This window comes from Lissotriton helveticus, chromosome 11, assembly GCF_964261635.1.
Source record: "Lissotriton helveticus chromosome 11, aLisHel1.1, whole genome shotgun sequence".
Taxonomy (NCBI): domain Eukaryota; kingdom Metazoa; phylum Chordata; class Amphibia; order Caudata; family Salamandridae; genus Lissotriton; species Lissotriton helveticus.
In genome coordinates, this window is record NC_136072.1 from 643907213 (window position 1) to 643926036 (window position 18824).

Below are 18824 nucleotides of genomic sequence, written 5' to 3' on the forward strand. Positions count from 1 at the left end.
TAAAGGCCTGTCCGCCATGCATTTATGATTGTTTACTTAACTCCAGAAATCTATGATTGCGTTATTCCCGTTTACTGTAATGCTGTGTATTATACCTCCGTATTATCTTTCTAAACGTGTTTGCATATACCTCGTAGACACATATATTCTATGCTGTACTGGTTTTGATCCAATCGTCTACGTAAAACTTCATACTGCACTATAAATGGAAATTCTAAGCCTATATGATTAAGTCTGGACTATACAAAACAATTATATATTTTTAATAATTGCTGCTAATTGATCCCAGAGGTGGTGTCTAACACTCCTTTATCGTGTTGGACAGAGTACCTTTCACAGGCCAGGACATTGCTGTGTCCAGCGGTTCAGGCTTCATTGTGTCCGAAGACGGCCTGATAGTTACCAACGCGCACGTCCTCACGAATAAACAGCGAATTAAAGTCGAAGTCAAGAACGGAGCCCACTACGACGCCAAGGTCAAGGACATCGACCAGAAACTAGACATCGCGCTCATCAAAATAGAACCCGATGTGAGTACCCGTAGCAGTTTAAACAGTTTGTATTACAGAACTTGTATTTATGCTGTTTTTAAATAACTCTTGAAACTGCTGTCTGTCTGTTTTAAACGTTCACAGTTAACTCATCAAGTGACGCATAAAATGCAGTGACCCATCTCATTTAGCATGCCGGGACAAATAAATGAGTCACGCCTAACATTCGAGGATAATTCTGGAATGTAGCCGCTGTACATTTTTTTAGTATCGGTTCTGATGACTTTTGGATATGTACTCATATAGAACGTCGACAAAATGCAATATTTTCAGGGGTTTTTGGGGGGGAGGGGGTCAATTTAAGAAAACATTTTTTCCAAACAACACATCTTACATAATTAGGTCTTTCTTCTACCTTTGCCTCCGTTCTCTGTCTCCCATTGGTATTGGACGCTCAGAAGTTGATATAGCTTAATTCTAAAGACACGACATAGTGTATAAAACTAATATATGATAAATCACCAAGAGAAAATACAGGCCGCTTTACTTTAATATTTTATTAAATACCAATGAAATTGGTCGTGCAGTTATTCTGAGTTGTGGTAACTAGAGGGTGAACTTTTCCACAAATCTTTCAGTCCATCAGAGCTCATGCTGAAGCAACCGAGCAAACACTGTGACCTTGGGATTAGCAATGACAGGATCTGATTTATTACGATAATTTTGAGGGAGGGACATTTCTTATTTGGATTTCACTAGACATCAGAAGTACTGTACAAAGGATATAATTATTTCCTAAAATCGAAGCCCATGGCGTTGCAAAAGTTACCCTTATTGAGCAAACTTGATACAATGAACAACAGTGGAAATCTAAAAGCGCTGGTCGCAGGTCCCTAGTGCAAGCTGCAGCTTGAGCTGGACTTTAAATAATATTTTCTTTGCGCTGGCTGGGGTATGCTGTCCAGTCAGCTAATAATTTATGAGGCTCAGAAAAGGCTGCACGTCAGTGAAAGGTCATTTATGTTGAGGATGTTTTCATTGAGCGGCATAAAGTTTATCTGCTCCGAGGATCTTGCCAATTGTCATTTCTTCATTTCCCCCAAGGGGGCAGTATTTCATTGCAATGCACGTGTTTTTCTCATCAGTTGCTTATTTATTTAATTCCTATCTTGACAAGGTGCCAGTGGAACACATTACCTAATCCGCCGCACGATAACGAAAAGGCATTTATTTACATAAAAACTGATTTCCATAGTGCATTTTACGGGTTATACTTGTCAAACTATGTCGTATTATCACTCCCGTAATGGTGGATATGAGGTCTTAGTCTGGAATGTGTTCTGGCGCCTTATAACAGTTTTTTTTTAATAATGAACTTTATTGGATTTTTAAAACACGAAAAGTTCATTGGCAGCAGGTTAATCATAATTGAGAGGAACATAGCGTTATTCACAGTTAACAGGACCCAGGCTACCCGGCCGAGTCGGGTACTGCAGATCAAATATTCATTGCAGGTACAAAAAATTAGATAGATCATCACAATGGCAGCAGGTTAAACCATTTACCCCACATTTGACCAAATAACTCCGGACAACCCCGGGCCTCGAAGAGAGACTCCTCCTGCATCCCGCACCAGTCTACTCCCCTCATCCACTTCTGCACCGTCGGCACCTTAGCTTGGGACCAAAGCGCAGCAATATCCCTTTTTGCCACCGCCACAGCCGTCCCCAGGAAGCGCTTATCTGCCCTGGAGCCATCTAGGCCGTCGAACACCCCCAGCAGCATACGTCTCGGGTCATGAGGAACCTCCCATCCCAGGACCTGCGTAAGTTCAAGCTCAACCCCTCTCCAGAACGTCTCTAAAGCCGGGCATTGCCATACCATGTGATAGAAGTCAGCTGCGTGGCGCACAGCGCGTACATGCTGGGGATGGTCTCATACGGGCCTGGAAGAGGCGCAGCGGAGTGAGGTAGACTACATGCAAGTAATAAAGTTGCACCAGGCGCAACTTGGAGGACGTGGTCAGGGTTTTGGGCGCCATAAGGGCATTTCTCCAATCTGCCTCCTCTAGGGGGACCAACCATCCCCCCATCGAGCCCTGAGCCGGTCTAGGGATGCGGGTCCATTAATAACTAGTGACCGATATATGTGGGACACCCCTCCCCTCCCCAGATTCCCCATCATCACCTGAGCCTCCAGTGGGCTGAACTCTGGAAAAGAGGCAGGGGATGGAATGTGTGCATGGAGGGCATGTCTGAGTTGTAAATATTTATAGAATTGGGAATGGTGGAGGGCATGTCGCTGTTGCAGGTCAGCAAAGGAACGAATGTGGTCTCCCACCCATACGTCTCCAAGCAATGAGATTCCGACGAGATCCCAGCGGTGGAACCCCTGTTAGGATGAGACCTCACATAGCCAGGCCCCATTCCAGAGCGGTGTTTGTCGAGTGAGCTTACGGTCCCACCGCACGTGGCGCAGGGCTATGTGCCAAGCCATGAGTACCGTTCTCGTGACTGGGGTAGGGCCTGCGGCACCGGGCTACCGTATAGGAAGGACTGGATATGCGCGAAGTCCGTCTTGGCAAGTTCCACTCGGTATGCCGGGTCGGACCAGCCGCCCGCAAACCAGTCGTGGATCACGATAAGCCTCGTGGCCAAGTAGTAGAGGTGGAGATTGGTCACTCCCATGCCTCCATCAAAGGGGGGGATACGACAGTGCGCCATGGATAGACGTGGCCTCCCGCCTCACCAGAGAAACCGGGTAAGGACGCCGTCCAGTTCCCGGAACCAACTCCCCAGGAGGTGGATGGTGATGTTCTGCAAAATGTAAAGGAAGCGGGGGAGAATCATCATTTTAAAGAGTGCACTTCTGCCCAGGGAATTAAGTGGATGGGCCTGCCATCTCTTGAGGTTGGACTTCATCCGGGTAACCAAAGGGGCGACATTCAAAGCCCATTTGAGCTCTGGCAAAAGGGTGATCCAGACGTTAGATATTTGAACGATTGCCTCCGTAGGGGAATATTCATCTGCCAATCAAAGCAGGCCCGTGAGGGATGTAAAGGGACCAAAGTTGATTTTGCCGGATTGAGCCGGAGTCCGGAGACCTGTTCAAAAGCAGAGAGGACCTCCAGGCATCTGGGGCAAGAACTGTCCGGGTCCGCCAGGTAAAGCAGGACGTCGTCCGCAAAAAAGGGCTATCTTGTCAACCTGACTCGAGTCCCAGGCCCAACCTCTGATGAGTGGGTCATGCCGGATGAGCTCCGCCATGGGCTCCATCACCAGCGCGAACAAGAGGGGTGAGAGCGAGCACCCCTGTCGCGTACCCCTCCGGATTGGGAAGGTTTCAGAAAGTTCACCATTGATGAGAACACGGGCTCTGGGGTTGGTGTAAAGGACCTTGACCAGGTGGCAGAAGGAAAGGCCGAAGCCCATCCCCTCCAGCACATCCTCAAGGTACGTCCAGTCCACCATATCAAAGGCCTTCTCAAAATCAATGAAGAGCAACGCCAGATGCGGGGTTAGGCGACCACGGTGGGCCATAGCCAAGTGGAGGCGATGGATGTAATGACGAGTACCCCTGGGGGGGCATGAACCCGCATTGGTCGGGATGGACCAAATCCTGTAGAAGGGGTCTGAGTCTCTGGGCTATCACGGTAGCGAAGATCTTGAGCTCCGTGTTAATCAGCGAGATCGGGCGATAGTCCGCACAATCCAGGGAGGGCGGCTGCGTTTTTGGAATGACCACTATGGTGGCCACGTCTGATTCAGGCGCGAAGGATCCTGCGTATAAGGTCGTGTAATAATCAGCAAAAGTTTGTGCTATGGCTGAAGACGTCACCTGGTGGGCCCCGGTAGCCGAGCGGATCTCAGGGATAACGCGGTTAATCTTGGAATAGGACACTAGATTGTGTAGGAGCTTGCCATTTTTGTTGCTCCACCCGTAGATCCGTGCCACCGATGAACGCCAGAGCATTTTCACGGACTCCAATGAGATCCGGCGAATCTCCTCGGGGACCACTGCCAATTGCCGAGAGGAGTCCCCGCGACCGTTCGCCAGCTGGAGTCTTTCCAGCTGTGCTGTCTGAGCTTCCAGCCGTACAATTTGGGCTGTCCTGCAGAAACCAGGCGTTCAACCGCCAAGTCGCTCGCGGACCTGCAGAGAAGGACCCAAGATGAAGGGAGACGGGCAAGTGATTCGATATCCCCCTGGGCAGTATCGCGGCCTCAGAGACCAGTTGGCAGTCCGTGGCAGGCAGCAGGAGGAGATCTATACGGGAGTGGGTATGATGGGCCGCCGACGTGTGGGTGTATTGTTCCCTACGAGGGTTCCAGACCCTCCATATATCGCAAAGGCCCAGGGCCGATGACCAACTCGAGAGGGCCCTCGCGGAGGTGAGACGACCCTCCGATGGGTTCCCCGTCGCATCACTCAGGGGTTGCGGAACGGCGTTAAAATCTTCCCCGACCACCATGAGGCCCTGCGGAAAGGAGGAGAAGACCAGCGTAAGATGCCGAAGGGTGGAGGACAGTAGTGCAGGTGGAATATAAGTGCATAGGAGGTTCATGGGATGTCCCTCTATTGTTCTGGAGACGGCCACATAGCGACCCTGTGTATCGGTCTCGGCTCTAGCCAGGGCAAAGGAAAACCCTTTCCTAAGTAGGATAGCCACCCCTCTGGAACCCCGTGCAAAGCCAAAATTCCAGACCCTATCAATTCCATATCGGGCTAAGAAATTGCATTGTGTACCCAGGAGGTGTGTCTCCTGGAGAAACAGGATGTCCAGCGTGTGGCGGTGGGCTGCGCGAAGGACAGCTGTGCGCTTGATTCGATCAAGGAGGCCATTGACGTTCCAGGAAAGGACATGGATAGGTCTATTGAGGGCGCTCGCCATCTAAAAGAGTGATATGTGGAGGGGCGGATATAGATGTGGGACCGTTGCAGCCCTGGGGGGCACCCACTCGGACCCAGGACCTAGGGGAAAAGGCATATAAAGTGGTGATCTGCTTGTCAACTGCGAGGACAACTAGGGATTTACGGCTGGCAGTGAGAACAACGAAGAGCGGCCCGTAGGCGGCAAAAAATAACAAACTGTTGTAAGACAATGGTCTTCCCCCACCCTCTACCCCAACTCCCCCCACCCTACACTTCTGAAGTGGAAGCATTTGTCGCCCCAAAAAGCCCCCAAACCTCTAACTACCCATCTAAGAGGTGATTCAGTAATGTAAAATGGTTAGCACAAATACAAACAGGAGCGTGGCTAAAGTGGACCCCCCTCCATGTATACGGATGAATACCAACAGCTGAAAAAGACAAGATGTGGTAAGCATAAGATTAACAGGATGAATCAGTCCCGGCACTGCATTGGAAAGGTAAACCTCCGATCGGGCCACCCAGTGGAGCCAGGTAGGACCCCGCTCATAGGGTCAGGAGCAAACCCGTTGTGGAAAGTCTTGACATGTGAAATGCAAGTTACACAGTCTGCAGCGCTGGTTACACCCCCTCCTCACCACCTGAGCCACGGATCACGGGCTCCCAGACAGGTCCGAGCCTGACAAGGCCTTTCGCAGATTCACGTCCGACACGGGGATACTCTCCATATCGATCAAAGAGGAGGACAAGGTGTGGGAATAGGCTCTCTGGTTCGTGGACTGAGTCGGGGATCGCCGGGACTGCGCCCCGGTGAATGGGAACCTCCTCTCCGGCGATTGCCCCGTCTTCGAGATCCAGTTCGGCGCCTCTGGGCCTTGGGCGCCTCCAGCGTCGGCTGCGTCGATGATCTCCAGGCAGGGGAGGGGGCCGCACCAGGCAGGAGGGGACGCTCCTCCGTGAGCCAGGTCCATGCCGCCTGGGGGGTGTTTAAGAAGAATGTCTTATCCTGGAAGATCACCTTAAGACGTGCTGGGAAGAGGAGGCCGTAGCGGAGCCCCATAGCCCTGAGTTTTTGCTTGACCTCGTCGTAGGACTGGCGCTGAGTCTGTACCTCTCTGGAATAATCCGGGAATACCATGATTTTGGAGTTCTGGAAGAGCAACGGACCCAGTTCCCTGGCCATCCCCAGAATTGCGTCCCTGTCCCGAAAGTTGAAGATTCGAAGGATGATGGGACGGGACGGGGCCCCTGGAGGGGGTTTAGGAGCGAGAGAGCGGTGAGCCCACTCCACCGCGAACCAGGGGGAGAGTTTCTCTTTGGGCATCCAGGAGCGGACCCAGGCCTTAATGAAGGTGTCGGTGCAGCCCTTCTCCACCCCCTCCGGAGACCCCAGGAGGCACAGGTAGTTTCTCCGTGCCCTGTTTTCGGCATCCTCGGCCCTACGGTGCAACTCCGAAGTCTGCGTCTGAAGGCGGGCCACCTGGGACTTGAGGGCGCCCACGTTGTCCTCAACCATGGAGATACTGGATTCCGTTTCCGCAATGCACGCCGTGGCATTCCGGAGGTTCTGCCGAATTAGGGCCATGTCCACCCTGACTTCGCTGATCTTGCTTTCCACCGAGGCCTGGGACGCGCTTATCGCCTGCAGGATGGTGGAGAGATGTCAATCTGTGGTCCCAGGGACAGGCGGGGACCCGGCCCCGGGGTCTCGGTCTGACTTGGTGAATTGGTCCATCTTTGTTTGGGTCGGGGGGATGGGGGTCTGAGTGTTGCGGCTCCTGCCCATGTCCCTGAAGAATAAGAGAGGGGGGGACAGGCGCATGTGTGCCACCCGATACTATGGCCGATGCGCCCCTACACCGACCACAGCGAAGCCCCTTGCCCGTAGATAGCGGGGAGGTGCAGACCCTCACAACAGCAAGCCAGGGGCAGGTCGGGGAGCCCCCGTGTACATGGAAGTCGGTGCACCTCGCAGCTCCGATAGCAGTGCAGGTAACGGGGGGCCACGCTGTGCAGAGGTTCCCGTGGCTCACCCCAGGAACTGCAAGACCGTCACGGGCCAACTGCCCCACGTAGCCCAATGAAGCCAGCAGCGCCGCAAACCCCCGGCCCCGCGTTTCCCAAGGCACACAGCAGCAGGCAAGAGGGCACACAGCGAAGGTCCCACACAGGTGCGGGGTGGGGCGCGCAGGATTTACCTCAGTCCACGCAGGGCCTCCAGTCCCAGGGAGCAAGACAGCAACAGCCTCCCAGGGAAGGCATGGGACCAGCCAGGCCGCAGGGCAAATCGTGGAGCCAGGCCGTCCATCACCCTCCCAAGCAGAGGGGCAGGCACCACACCAACGCAAGGAAATGTCCAGCCCAGCGCCCAGCTTTCAGTCACCACGGTCGTCCTCCCGGCCGCACTATCAATTCCCAAACAGGCAGGCGGGGGGGGGCCAGCATGGCACGGCCCGCCACCCGACTGCAACGGTGCCCGACGCAGGCGCGAAGCCTCCGCCACCCGGGGCCAAAGAAAGATTTGATGAAGGCCGGAGGGAAGCCCAAACCCTCCGGCCACCGCCACAACAAATAGAGGCCCTACTCACCAGGTCACCGCCACCGGCAGGGGTCCGGGTCGCCTCCCGCTCCGGAGACCGCACTCAGCGCTGGGCCCCACGCAGCGCACACAGGCTGCGCCTGTCTCCCAATGTCTCCGAGCTCCACCTCCAGGAGCGGGCTGTCCACCACCGCTCCGGGCCCCAGACGTCACCCAGTCTGCCGCCGCAGGGCAGACACACAAAGCCGGTGCACAAAGCACTTCAGGGCCTCCAGGCGGAGTCTGCAGGCCGCAGCAGGTATATACGGGGTTCGATGGCAGCTGTAGTCAGGCAGATTGAAGGCTGATGACGGAAGGGGTCCGGAGCACTCTCAGAGTGCGACCGCCATCTTGACGCCTCAAGCCACGCCCCCGCTTTATAACAGTTTATTGTGATACATTAATGCAGTCGTTTGGAAAGTTAAGCCAAATAAAAGATGGTTGAAAATTAAGTTTCCGTTTCGAATGTGTTATTTTAGAAATCAAGCGAGGACACACATACCAGGATTCAATATACAAAGATACTACTATGTTGTGTTGCATTTTATGTCATTAATACCATGAGTGGTCGTAGAGTGTGAAATCTATATAATGACTTATGATGGATGACCCGGATGTGATCTAGGGGTGTTTAGATGAATCTGTAAAGCAGCTGAAGGTGGGTTGAGATAGCGACTGATGGAAGGCATCCAGTATAGCAGTACAGGTTGGCAGTTGTTCTAATTATTTTTGTGGATTTTGTATTTGGTCGCATTGGCCGATGCGTACATATATGACATATAAAACAAATATAAAAAAAACACAAATAAAGAAGAAAGATACATCTCTAGTAAATCACAATGACTCACTAATCCCCTTATCCTTCCTTTCCAGACTTCAGTATAGCTGGGTTGTAATAGAGGGTGTCTGCTGACAACCTCTAAGCAGTAATTATGGACGAAATAAACGTGTTAATAAGGTACAAAGGGTATTGAACTTAACCATGGGCAAAGTAATACGCTACGCTTGCGTAGTTTGCGAAGTTTGCGCTACTTCACACTATGCAAATTGCACGTAGCACAGTGCAAACGTGCATACCGTAGCACAGTGCAAACAGGCGTAGGTTAGCATAGCGTAGCACAGCGGTCATTTTTTGCTTGCTCGCGGTCCTCAATGTCAAGTTTGCGACTGCGAGCAAGCATAATTCCATCCCGGCAAGACTTTTTTCTCGTTCGCGATCAGCAACGTCAAGGTGCCGATCGTGAGCGTGGAAAATAAACCTCCCGGCGAGATTCTAAACGCGGGTAAGTCAGGTTTCTCATTGCGAGTGGTCGTGTCTGCTCATGACCCCTCGCAATGAGAAACTACCAGTCCGCGTTGAGAAAGCTGCCACTCGAGTAGAGATCTACTTGAGTGGCAGACAACGACCGCTTGCACTGTGCCAGATGCGGTTTGCACTGATTGCACTGTGCGGACAAGCATCCGGCACTGTGCAATCAGTGCGAACAGCATTTTGCACAGTGCACTACGCAGTTCGCGTAGCCACGAGTAACTCGTGTAGTGCAAAGTTCACTTCGCTTAGCTACACGTCTACGTGAACTACGCCCAGGGTTAATTGAAATACTATTCTATTCGGGTAGAGGGATGGGGATTTAAGGCCTAATTGCCCAAGAATGAGTGCAGCCTGGATCTGCACTCTTTTCACAAACTGCTTTGCTGTTTCGCTTTTTATTGACCAAGAAGACAATTAAGAAGTTAGTTAGAACAAACCCTACTGTATTCACGCTTGGCGTGGTGGAATAGTTGGACAAGGACCATTCAGCAGGCTTTAAATACACAGATTATAGCAAACTATATGGGAAACCCTCATCCCATGCATTTTCTGGAAGCAAGCTGGTTATTAGAGTATTTAGTTTCTAATGTGAGAACATCCAGAGCATTAAAGAAACATTTTTATAATCATCCTCCACTAAAGGGTTTGAGAAACATTCTAAACAAGCATTGGCATAGCCAATAGGTCTCGCCTTTGGGACCTTGTATGTGTTTAGCCCGAGCTATTGGCTTTGCCAATGTCTTTAAGCTGTGTTGTGCAGCAGCGTGCGTTCTGTGCATTTTTTTGTTTTTGTTTTTTGTTGCAGAGTTTTATATAGCGCGAACTAGACCCTAACCGAATCAGGTATCAGAGCGCTTTACATATTTTTCCAGTTACGTTACATTTTTACTTTTTCCAATTACTTTCATTTTAGGCATGGGGAGATTAAGTGATTTGCCCAGAATCACAGGAGGTTTTGGCGTCGTTACCGAGACTCGAACCCAGTTCCTCCAGGTCCGAGGTCGAGCGCCCTAGCCATTAGGCTAGGGCGCTCGATTAGGGCGCCCTATCGATTAGGGCGCCCTATCATGCATCATGTTGAAAAGTTATAATAAAGTTTAGAAATGCACTAACCCCCCTCCCACACACCAGTAGAAGCTACACATTTTTAAAATATCGTTTTTGTGAGCTATGTTCATTTAAACCTTTTAAAGTTTTTCCAAATAACAAAATATATTAAGTTTAGAAAAACTAACAGATAAGGCCTACAAAGTGACCCCCGAAACAGGATTTAATGGACGATTTGTAATTGGCATTGATGCCCTAAGGCAACAGTATGTACTTTACAAAAGAAAGTAAAACGAGAGTTGGAGCTATTGGTCTTGTAAATGTAAATGTCTTTTACCTATATGTTATCGTGTGGAGTGGAGTGGATGTATGGTGTGTGGTGGAATTATGTGTTTTGGATTGGAATGGTTAGTTGTGGGGTTGTCTGGCGTAGATTTGAGTGGGTGGAGTGGATTTGTGTAGAGGAATTAGGTGCTTAGTGATTCTGTGGTTTTGAGGGTATTGGAATTATGTGGAGTGGTATTGTGTGTCATGGAGTGTAAATATGTGAAATGGTATTTTGTGTTGTGCGTTGTGGTTGCTGCTTGACCAGAGCTCACACCCCAGTCAACCAACAGCACAATTTCTTACAGTTGGCCACCAAGAATAGTAAGTGGCATAATCTGAATAGACTTATATTGAAAAAGACAATTCATAAGACTAGCACAAAGGGGCAAAAAGGAACTTTACAAACCAATAGGCGGCCAACAGAATAACTACAGAAAACTTGGTAAAGTGGAAAATTCACAGTCACGCTATTAAAAGTTTGTTTTCCAGTAATACCCTCACTTCCACTATACTTGGTTTCTTATGTACAAAACCGCCCCAGCCATGCCAGCCGGCAAACAAAACACACACAAAACAACCTCCCGCCCAGGTGTACTCTCTGTGTATGGTGGAACAGCCACCACCGGGCCAACAGTCCTTGCCTCTGCAATCCCAGACGTTTGGTGACTGTAGCGCCAAGTTCCAAACAAGCGTCTGATCCTTTCAAGGCAATTCATTGGGATTGTGTGTTTCAAAAAGTAAATTTGGCCTCATTAGTACCTAAATTTACATTGGCGGGATAATCCTGCAGATCACTCATTACGCTCACTCATGCAGAGTCTTAAAATATTATCTAAACTGAACAGTTTCCCAGTTGGGCACTGGTGAGGTCAGGGCCAACTTTTTGCGTGGGCGAGCTGGGTGCAGGCCCACAGCGGAAAACTTCAGAGGAGCGCCCAGAGCTGTGTGATTAAGGTTTTGCAGAGAGCAGCATCCCTCTCATGTTGCTCCAACCTTGTCTGTGTCTCTGCGCCAGTGTTTCTGACAGGTTTGCATTTTGAAAGTTGTTTTAATCCTTCATTATCACGCCATAGACGAGGTTTTTAACACCTCGTTAGCTCCCTTCCTTGTCCTCCCTCCACCCTCTCACCCTGAGGCAACAAAGCTGTGGGTGATTTAAGTGAGCTGGGGGCGGTCCAGAGAGGGTTGTGTTCAGGGGCCAGTCCCTGCTCAGCCAGGGACCGACCAGTGAACACCCAGGGCCCCCCTGCTGCCTCACTATATTCACCTGCATCAGCATGGGCGCAAGTTTCTCTCAGCCCAGGGCACTCTCCTAGCAAAGGCCGTCTCTGGGCACGGTGGATTGTCAACTCAGCATCGCCAAGCGCTTCATCATGGCAATTCATGTACCTGTCCTGAGCGAAAACAGCACTACTCCAACACGACAGGTAAATGCTCACCCTACACTGCTGCCAGAGTCTGCTTGCAAGCAGCAGGACTGTGCGTCAAGAAGCAGCTTGCCGAGTGTGTGCCCAGAAGACGTGTGAGCGCCTGTCTACTGAAGTTAGCGGTCTTTGGCCTTATCTGTACGTTGAGAGTTGTCTGTCTGGTTACTATGAGCAATAAAGGTAGACGGTCACAAAACAAATACAACTATTTGCATAATATCACCGGAGCAACTGCTCGGCAATTCGCACAACCTCAACATCTCCCTTCTCACCAAATTGTCGAAATAATGCTGACTGACGTCAGTGTCAGTGGAATGTGTGGCAATCCCTAGACCCACAAACTACCCTTCAAAGGGCAGGAACAAAGAGGCAGAGCCTTGGCAGCCCAGGATCCTGACTCTGGAGTGCCCTGGACCCATCCAACTAAAAACAAGCAGCAATGAAAACAAGTGGGAGGGGCCGGGGGGAGTGCAGCCAAGAGCAGGGATGCGCAGCGTTTACCTTGTGAGAGCGAGCGCGATAATTGCTAACAGATGGTGCCGCTCGCTCCCGCAAGGGAATCGCCAAACATGCACGCGTTGCCATTTAAAGCAATGCAATGCGTGCACGTTTTTGGCCTCAAAACCGAATCAATTACAAGAGGTCTTCTCCTAAGCAGCGCATGCGCGCTTAGTAGGCGAGACCTAAAAATGATGCAGACAGCTTGAGTAGTTTAAAATGCTTAATCCCATTTTAGAATCCCATGCAAGGCAGATTTAAGGACATCATAGTGCTTGATTTGTTTTGGGACCTTGTATGTGTTTAGCCCGAGCTATTGGCTTTGCCAATGTCTTTAAGCTGTGTTGTGCAGCAGCGTGCATTCTGTGCATTTTTTTGTTTTTGTTTTTTGTTGCAGAGTTTTATATAGCGCGAACTAGACCCTAACCGAATCAGGTATCAGAGCGCTTGACATATTTTTCCAGTTACGTTACATTTTTACTTTTTCCAGTTACTTTCATTTTAGGCATGGGGAGATTAAGTGATTTGCCCAGAATCACAGGAGGTTTTGGCGTCGTTACCGAGACTCGAACCCAGTTCCTCCAGGTCCGATAACGGCTAGGGCGCTCGATTAGGGCGCCCTATCGATTAGGGCGCCCTATCATGCATCATGTTGAAAAGTTATAATAAAGTTTAGAAATGCACTAACCCCCCTCCCACACACCAGTAGTAGCTACACATTTTTAAAATATCATTTTTGTGAGCTATGTTCATTTAAACCTTTTAAAGTTTTTCCAAATAACAAAATATATTAAGTTTAGAAAAACTAACAGATAAGGCCTACAAAGTGACCCCCGAAACAGGATTTAATGGACGATTTGTAATTGGCATTGATGCCCTAAGGCAACAGTATGTACTTTACAAAAGAAAGTAAAACGAGAGTTGGAGCTATTGGTCTTGTAAATGTAAATGTCTTTTACCTATATGTTATCGTGTGGAGTGGAGTGGATGTATGGTGTGTGGTGGAATTATGTGTTTTGGATTGGAATGGTTAGTTGTGGGGTTGTCTGGCGTAGATTTGAGTGGGTGGAGTGGATTTGTGTAGAGGAATTAGGTGCTTAGTGATTCTGTGGTTTTGAGGGTATTGGAATTATGTGGAGTGGTATTGTGTGTCATGGAGTGTAAATATGTGAAATGGTATTTTGTGTTGTGCGTTGTGGTTGCTGCTTGACCAGAGCTCACACCCCAGTCAACCAACAGCACAATTTCTTACAGTTGGCCACCAAGAATAGTAAGTGGCATAATCTGAATAGACTTATATTGAAAAAGACAATTCATAAGACTAGCACAAAGGGGCAAAAAGGAACTTTACAAACCAATGGGCGGCCAACAGAATAACTACAGAAAACTTGGTAAAGTGGAAAATTCACAGTCACGCTATTAAAAGTTTGTTTTCCAGTAATACCCTCACTCCCACTATACTTGGTTTCTTATGTACAAAACCACCCCAGCCATGCCAGCCGGCAAACAAAACACACACAAAACAACCTCCCGCCCAGGTGTACTCTCTGTGTATGGTGGAACAGCCACCACCGGGCCAGCAGTCCTTGCCTCTGCAATCCCAGACGTTTGGTGACTGTAGCGCCAAGTTCCAAACAAGCGTCTGATCCTTTCAAGGCAATTCATTGGGATTGTGTGTTTCAAAAAGTAAATTTGGCCTCATTAGTACCTAAATTTACATTGGCGGGATAATCCTGCAGATCACTCACTACGCTCACTCATGCAGAGTCTTAAAATATTATCTAAACTGAACAGTTTCCCAGTTGGGCACTGGTGAGGTCAGGGCCAACTTTTTGCGTGGACGAGCTGGGTGCAGGCCCACAGCGGAAAACTTCAGAGGAGCGCCCAGAGCTGTGTGATTAAGGTTTTGCAGAGAGCAGCATCCCTCTCATGTTGCTCCAACCTTGTCTGTGTCTCTGCGCCAGTGTTTCTGACAGGTTTGCATTTTGAAAGTTGTTTTAATCCTTCATTATCACGCCATAGACGAGGTTTTTAACACCTCGTTAGCTCCCTTCCTTGTCCTCCCTCCACCCTCTCACCCTGAGGCAACAAAGCTGTGGGTGATTTAAGTGAGCTGGGGGCGGTCCAGAGAGGGTTGTGTTCAGGGGCCAGTCCCTGCTCAGCCAGGTACCGACCAGTGAACACCCAGGGCCCCCCTGCTGCCTCACTATATTCACCTGCATCAGCATGGGCGCAAGTTTCTCTCAGCCCAGGGCACTCTCCTAGCAAAGGCCGTCTCTGGGCACGGTGGATTGTCAACTCAGTATCGCCAAGCGCTTCATCATGGCAATTCATGTACCTGTCCTGAGCGAAAACAGCACTACTCCAACACGACAGGTAAATGCTCACCCTACACTGCTGCCAGAGTCTGCTTGCAAGCAGCAGGACTGTGCGTCAAGAAGCAGCTTGCCGAGTGTGTGCCCAGAAGACGTGTGAGCGCCTGTCTACTGAAGTTAGCGGTCTTTGGCCTTATCTGTACGTTGAGAGTTGTCTGTCTGGTTACTATGAGCAATAAAGGTAGACGGTCACAAAACAAATACAACTATTTGCATAATATCACCGGAGCAACTGCTCGGCAATTCGCACAACCTCAACATCTCCCTTCTCACCAAATTGTCGAAATAATGCTGACTGACGTCAGTGTCAGTGGAATGTGTGGCAATCCCTAGACCCACAAACTACCCTTCAAAGGGCAAGAACAAAGAGGCAGAGCCTTGGCAGCCCAGGATCCTGACTCTGGAGTGCCCTGGACCCATCCAACTAAAAACAAGCAGCAATGAAAACAAGTGGGAGGGGCCGGGGGGAGTGCAGCCAAGAGCAGGGATGCGCAGCGTTTACCTTGTGAGAGCGAGCGCGATAATTGCTAACAGATGGCGCCGCTCGCTCCCGCAAGGGAATCGCCAAACATGCACGCGTTGCCATTTAAAGCAATGCAATGCGTGCACGTTTTTGGCCTCAAAACCGAATCAATTACAAGAGGTCTTCTCCTAAGCAGTGCATGCGCGCTTAGTAGGCGAGACCTAGAAATGATGCAGACAGCTTGAGTAGTTTAAAATGCTTAATCCCATTTTAGAATCCCATGCAAGGCAGATTTAAGGACATCATAGTGCTTGATTTGTTTTATTGGTCACGATATTCAAAATCTTTAAGATTAAAATTGAGCTGGAAATAATAATCTGTCCAGACGTGATCGCATATTAGTTGTTGAGAGTTTCTCACATTTTTGTAAAAATCTGCATCCAAGGAATTTCCTACTTTAAGCCTTCATTGAATATATGTTTCATGTAGCAAATGCACCTTTTCTACATGGCCAAGCAAAATTGTTTGCTTTGTGTACCCTTGTGTTCAGTGCCCTGTTTTTTTGTTCTGGATTTAATACCCATGTGCACTATACCACCACTAAACAGTAGTACAGTGCCTGTGCTTTCCCTCTAAAACATATGCTTTGCATTGCTACTTCTTATTAGGCCTAATTAACTTTCCTGTAAATTCACTGCAAATGGTGCCTAAATTGTACTTGCGGCCTGGAAAGTTAGATACCAAGTGTGGTCTGTAGTGGTAGGTAGGAGAGTTTATTGTATTTATCAAGTCATGTTACAAAAAATGCAATAACTTTTAAAATGAGAAACAAAATGCACGTAAATTCATCACTTTTGCTACACATCATAAGCAATTCATTCAAAAGAATAGTGATTGGTTTTTAAAACGATGATTTATGGCTCCTCTAGTTGATCGCGTGATTGCCTTTTAAAAAAATCTTCAAAAATATTGTTTATATAGACTTAATAAGTTAGGACAGATACAGATGATAAGCAATCATTTCTGGCCTATAGCCACATAAACAACATAAACCCTGGCAGTTAATACGTGGATTCCAAGTCTCTTCAAATTAATGCAAAGGAATATTAAATAGCCTAAATCTTAAGTATTTCTTTTTCTTTATTGCATCGAGCTTGGAATCAAGGTACGGTTGGCTTCGAGTGGTGTAAAGTTATATCTTAAGTCACTAGGTCTGTAGTTTGAGAGAGAATTTAAATCTTCTTCACAATAGATTTTCTTAAAAGATACTTTCAGCAGCTATTTCAGTTCAGAGCGAGGTAGGACATTGTTTTAAACCATTTGAAGTTGGGGGCGTGGCTAAGATGGCTGCCTGAGCAGACGTGCTGCTCCGGAGCTCCCGCCGACGGCCAGCATTAGCACCGGCCTTCGCGGCCGCTCCTGCGACAGGTCGGCACCCATCCACGCCAGATTTTGCTGGGACCCGGTGGCGACAAAGCGGAGGTGTCCAGTGACCTCGGGCGTGCTACCTGTCTCCCCCAACGGGCCAACGTCCGCCGCGATCAAAGGAGGCCTGATGTTGGCTGGTGCAGCGGTGGCGCAGCATGAAGTAGATCGCACTGCCCTTCGCCCCAGCGGAGTCGGTGTGCTCCGGGAACCCATCCACGGCACAGTAGATTGCCCCGCTGTGTCGCGGGTGTGCTTCCCTCCCGGGGCGACCACCGGAGACAGCGACGAACGAGATCGGGCTGGGCGCCATTTTGGATTGGGACCGGCCCGCTAGGCTCCATCTCCTGCCGAAGAGGGCCTCGCAGTAACCCGACCGCGGGAATCAAGGCAAAGGGAGGCCACGGTTCTTGGCCTCGGGGGACAACGGAGCCCCGACTTAATAACAGCCCCAGTGAAGGGACCTGGAGACACGGCCGTGAGGGGGCGGCGCTGCTTCCATTTTGTGGCTGGGACTCAGCCGGCCGCGAGAGGCAGATCCGCCGAAGAGGCGAGTGACCGGTGGACGCTGCGGAGGGTCCCCCGGGGACAAACTGGGACATCCTGAGACAGCGCACCGCCCAGCCTCCGTGCAGGTGGGAAAAGGCCCGGAAACGTCCACAGCGGCGGGCCCAAGCTTTTCTTCCTCAGTGCCCAGGCGGCAGAGAGATGCGGCGGTGGGGACGCCCGGATATGTCGGCTGATGCAGAAAGAAGGTTGAGCAGACGCAGTGTGGCGTAGGAGGCTGGTGTGGCGTCGTTGGCTACCTGTGGGCCATTGTGGTGGACAGAGGGACAGCGCAGGAACGCCTTACTATTTGGTGGGGAGGACTTGCCGCCCCTGAGGACACCTACTGGGATTCCGGCCCCTGGTGCATGAAGAGAAGGCTGGCGATTGTGGTGGCAGGGACGGAGCGATCCATAGAGGATTCCCCGAGGGCCTAGTCCGAGCTCCAACAGTGCGGCGGTGACTGGGGAAGCGTGGTTGAGACACACATGTCGCTCACACCCGGGCCAGGCCTTCATAGTTATGGGCCCGGGGACGGATTGTGCGAAGCTGTGCGCCAGGAGTGTACCCCACCAGCAATATAGGGGTAAGGAGTGGACGCAGGGTAGGGCTCCGCAGCCTGCACACGGGTGGAACGTGAGGGTACAGCCGACCAGAGTGGCATGACTGAGTGATCGTAGGGAATATCTGAGGGATCTAAGGTGTAACAGCGGGCGCGCCCCAGGACACCACCACAGAAGCACTCCCCACGCCGGTCCCCTAACGAGGCGGGGGAGACGTTCATGGTCGCCACCGGTTGACGACTGGACGGCCCTGGAGCCAAGGGGGAACACTGTACGACACTACCGAGCCCTGAGTAGTGTGGGTTATGTCCTCCTCCAGAACTCGGAAGGACAAGACTATCAAGGACTTGTTCGTCAAAGCACAAGTGGACAAAATGGCCTCTAATGGGAAAGCGGGGCCCTCGGATCCGCAATCCGGGAGGGCGGACGGAGCGGAACCCATCACGAAGGTGTTTCTTGAATCTAAGTTCACCGCCCTGAGGAAGGACATCCATACCTTGAAACAAGAATTCAAATCTGAGATCCGAGAGGTGAGGCGCGATATGGACTGCATTGGCGAGAGAGTGGCGGACCTGGAGGGGAAGAGCGCCGGGAGAGAAACGAAAATGGCAGCTCTGCAACAAGAACTTCTCAGGATCCATGACCAGCAAGTGGACCTTCAAGCACATGTCGAGGACTTGGAGAATAGGTCTCGGTGCCATAATATACGCATCAGAGGGGTGGGAGTGGACGAGAGCTCAAAGGACCTTTTCACCTATTCCAAGGAGCTCTTCAATCACAACCTAGGCAGGCCACTAGAGACAGAGTTGCGGTTGGATTGAGCTCACAGAGTGGGACCCCCGAGGGCCCCGTCAGCACCCCCACCCGATATACTGGTTTGTGTGCAGGACTTTCGCACCAAGG

At 50.3% G+C, this 18824-nt stretch overlaps 1 protein-coding gene across 1 annotated transcript in view; it reads left to right on the forward strand.

The window, feature by feature from the left end:
- Nucleotides 1-18824, forward strand: part of LOC144791715 (serine protease HTRA1-like) — a 543465-nt gene that overhangs the window by 382390 nt on the left and 142251 nt on the right. The window contains exon 3 of the mRNA XM_078666481.1: nucleotides 326-530. Coding sequence (XP_078522607.1) covers nucleotides 326-530 — 205 coding nt within the window. The remainder of the gene's footprint in view (nucleotides 1-325; nucleotides 531-18824) is intronic.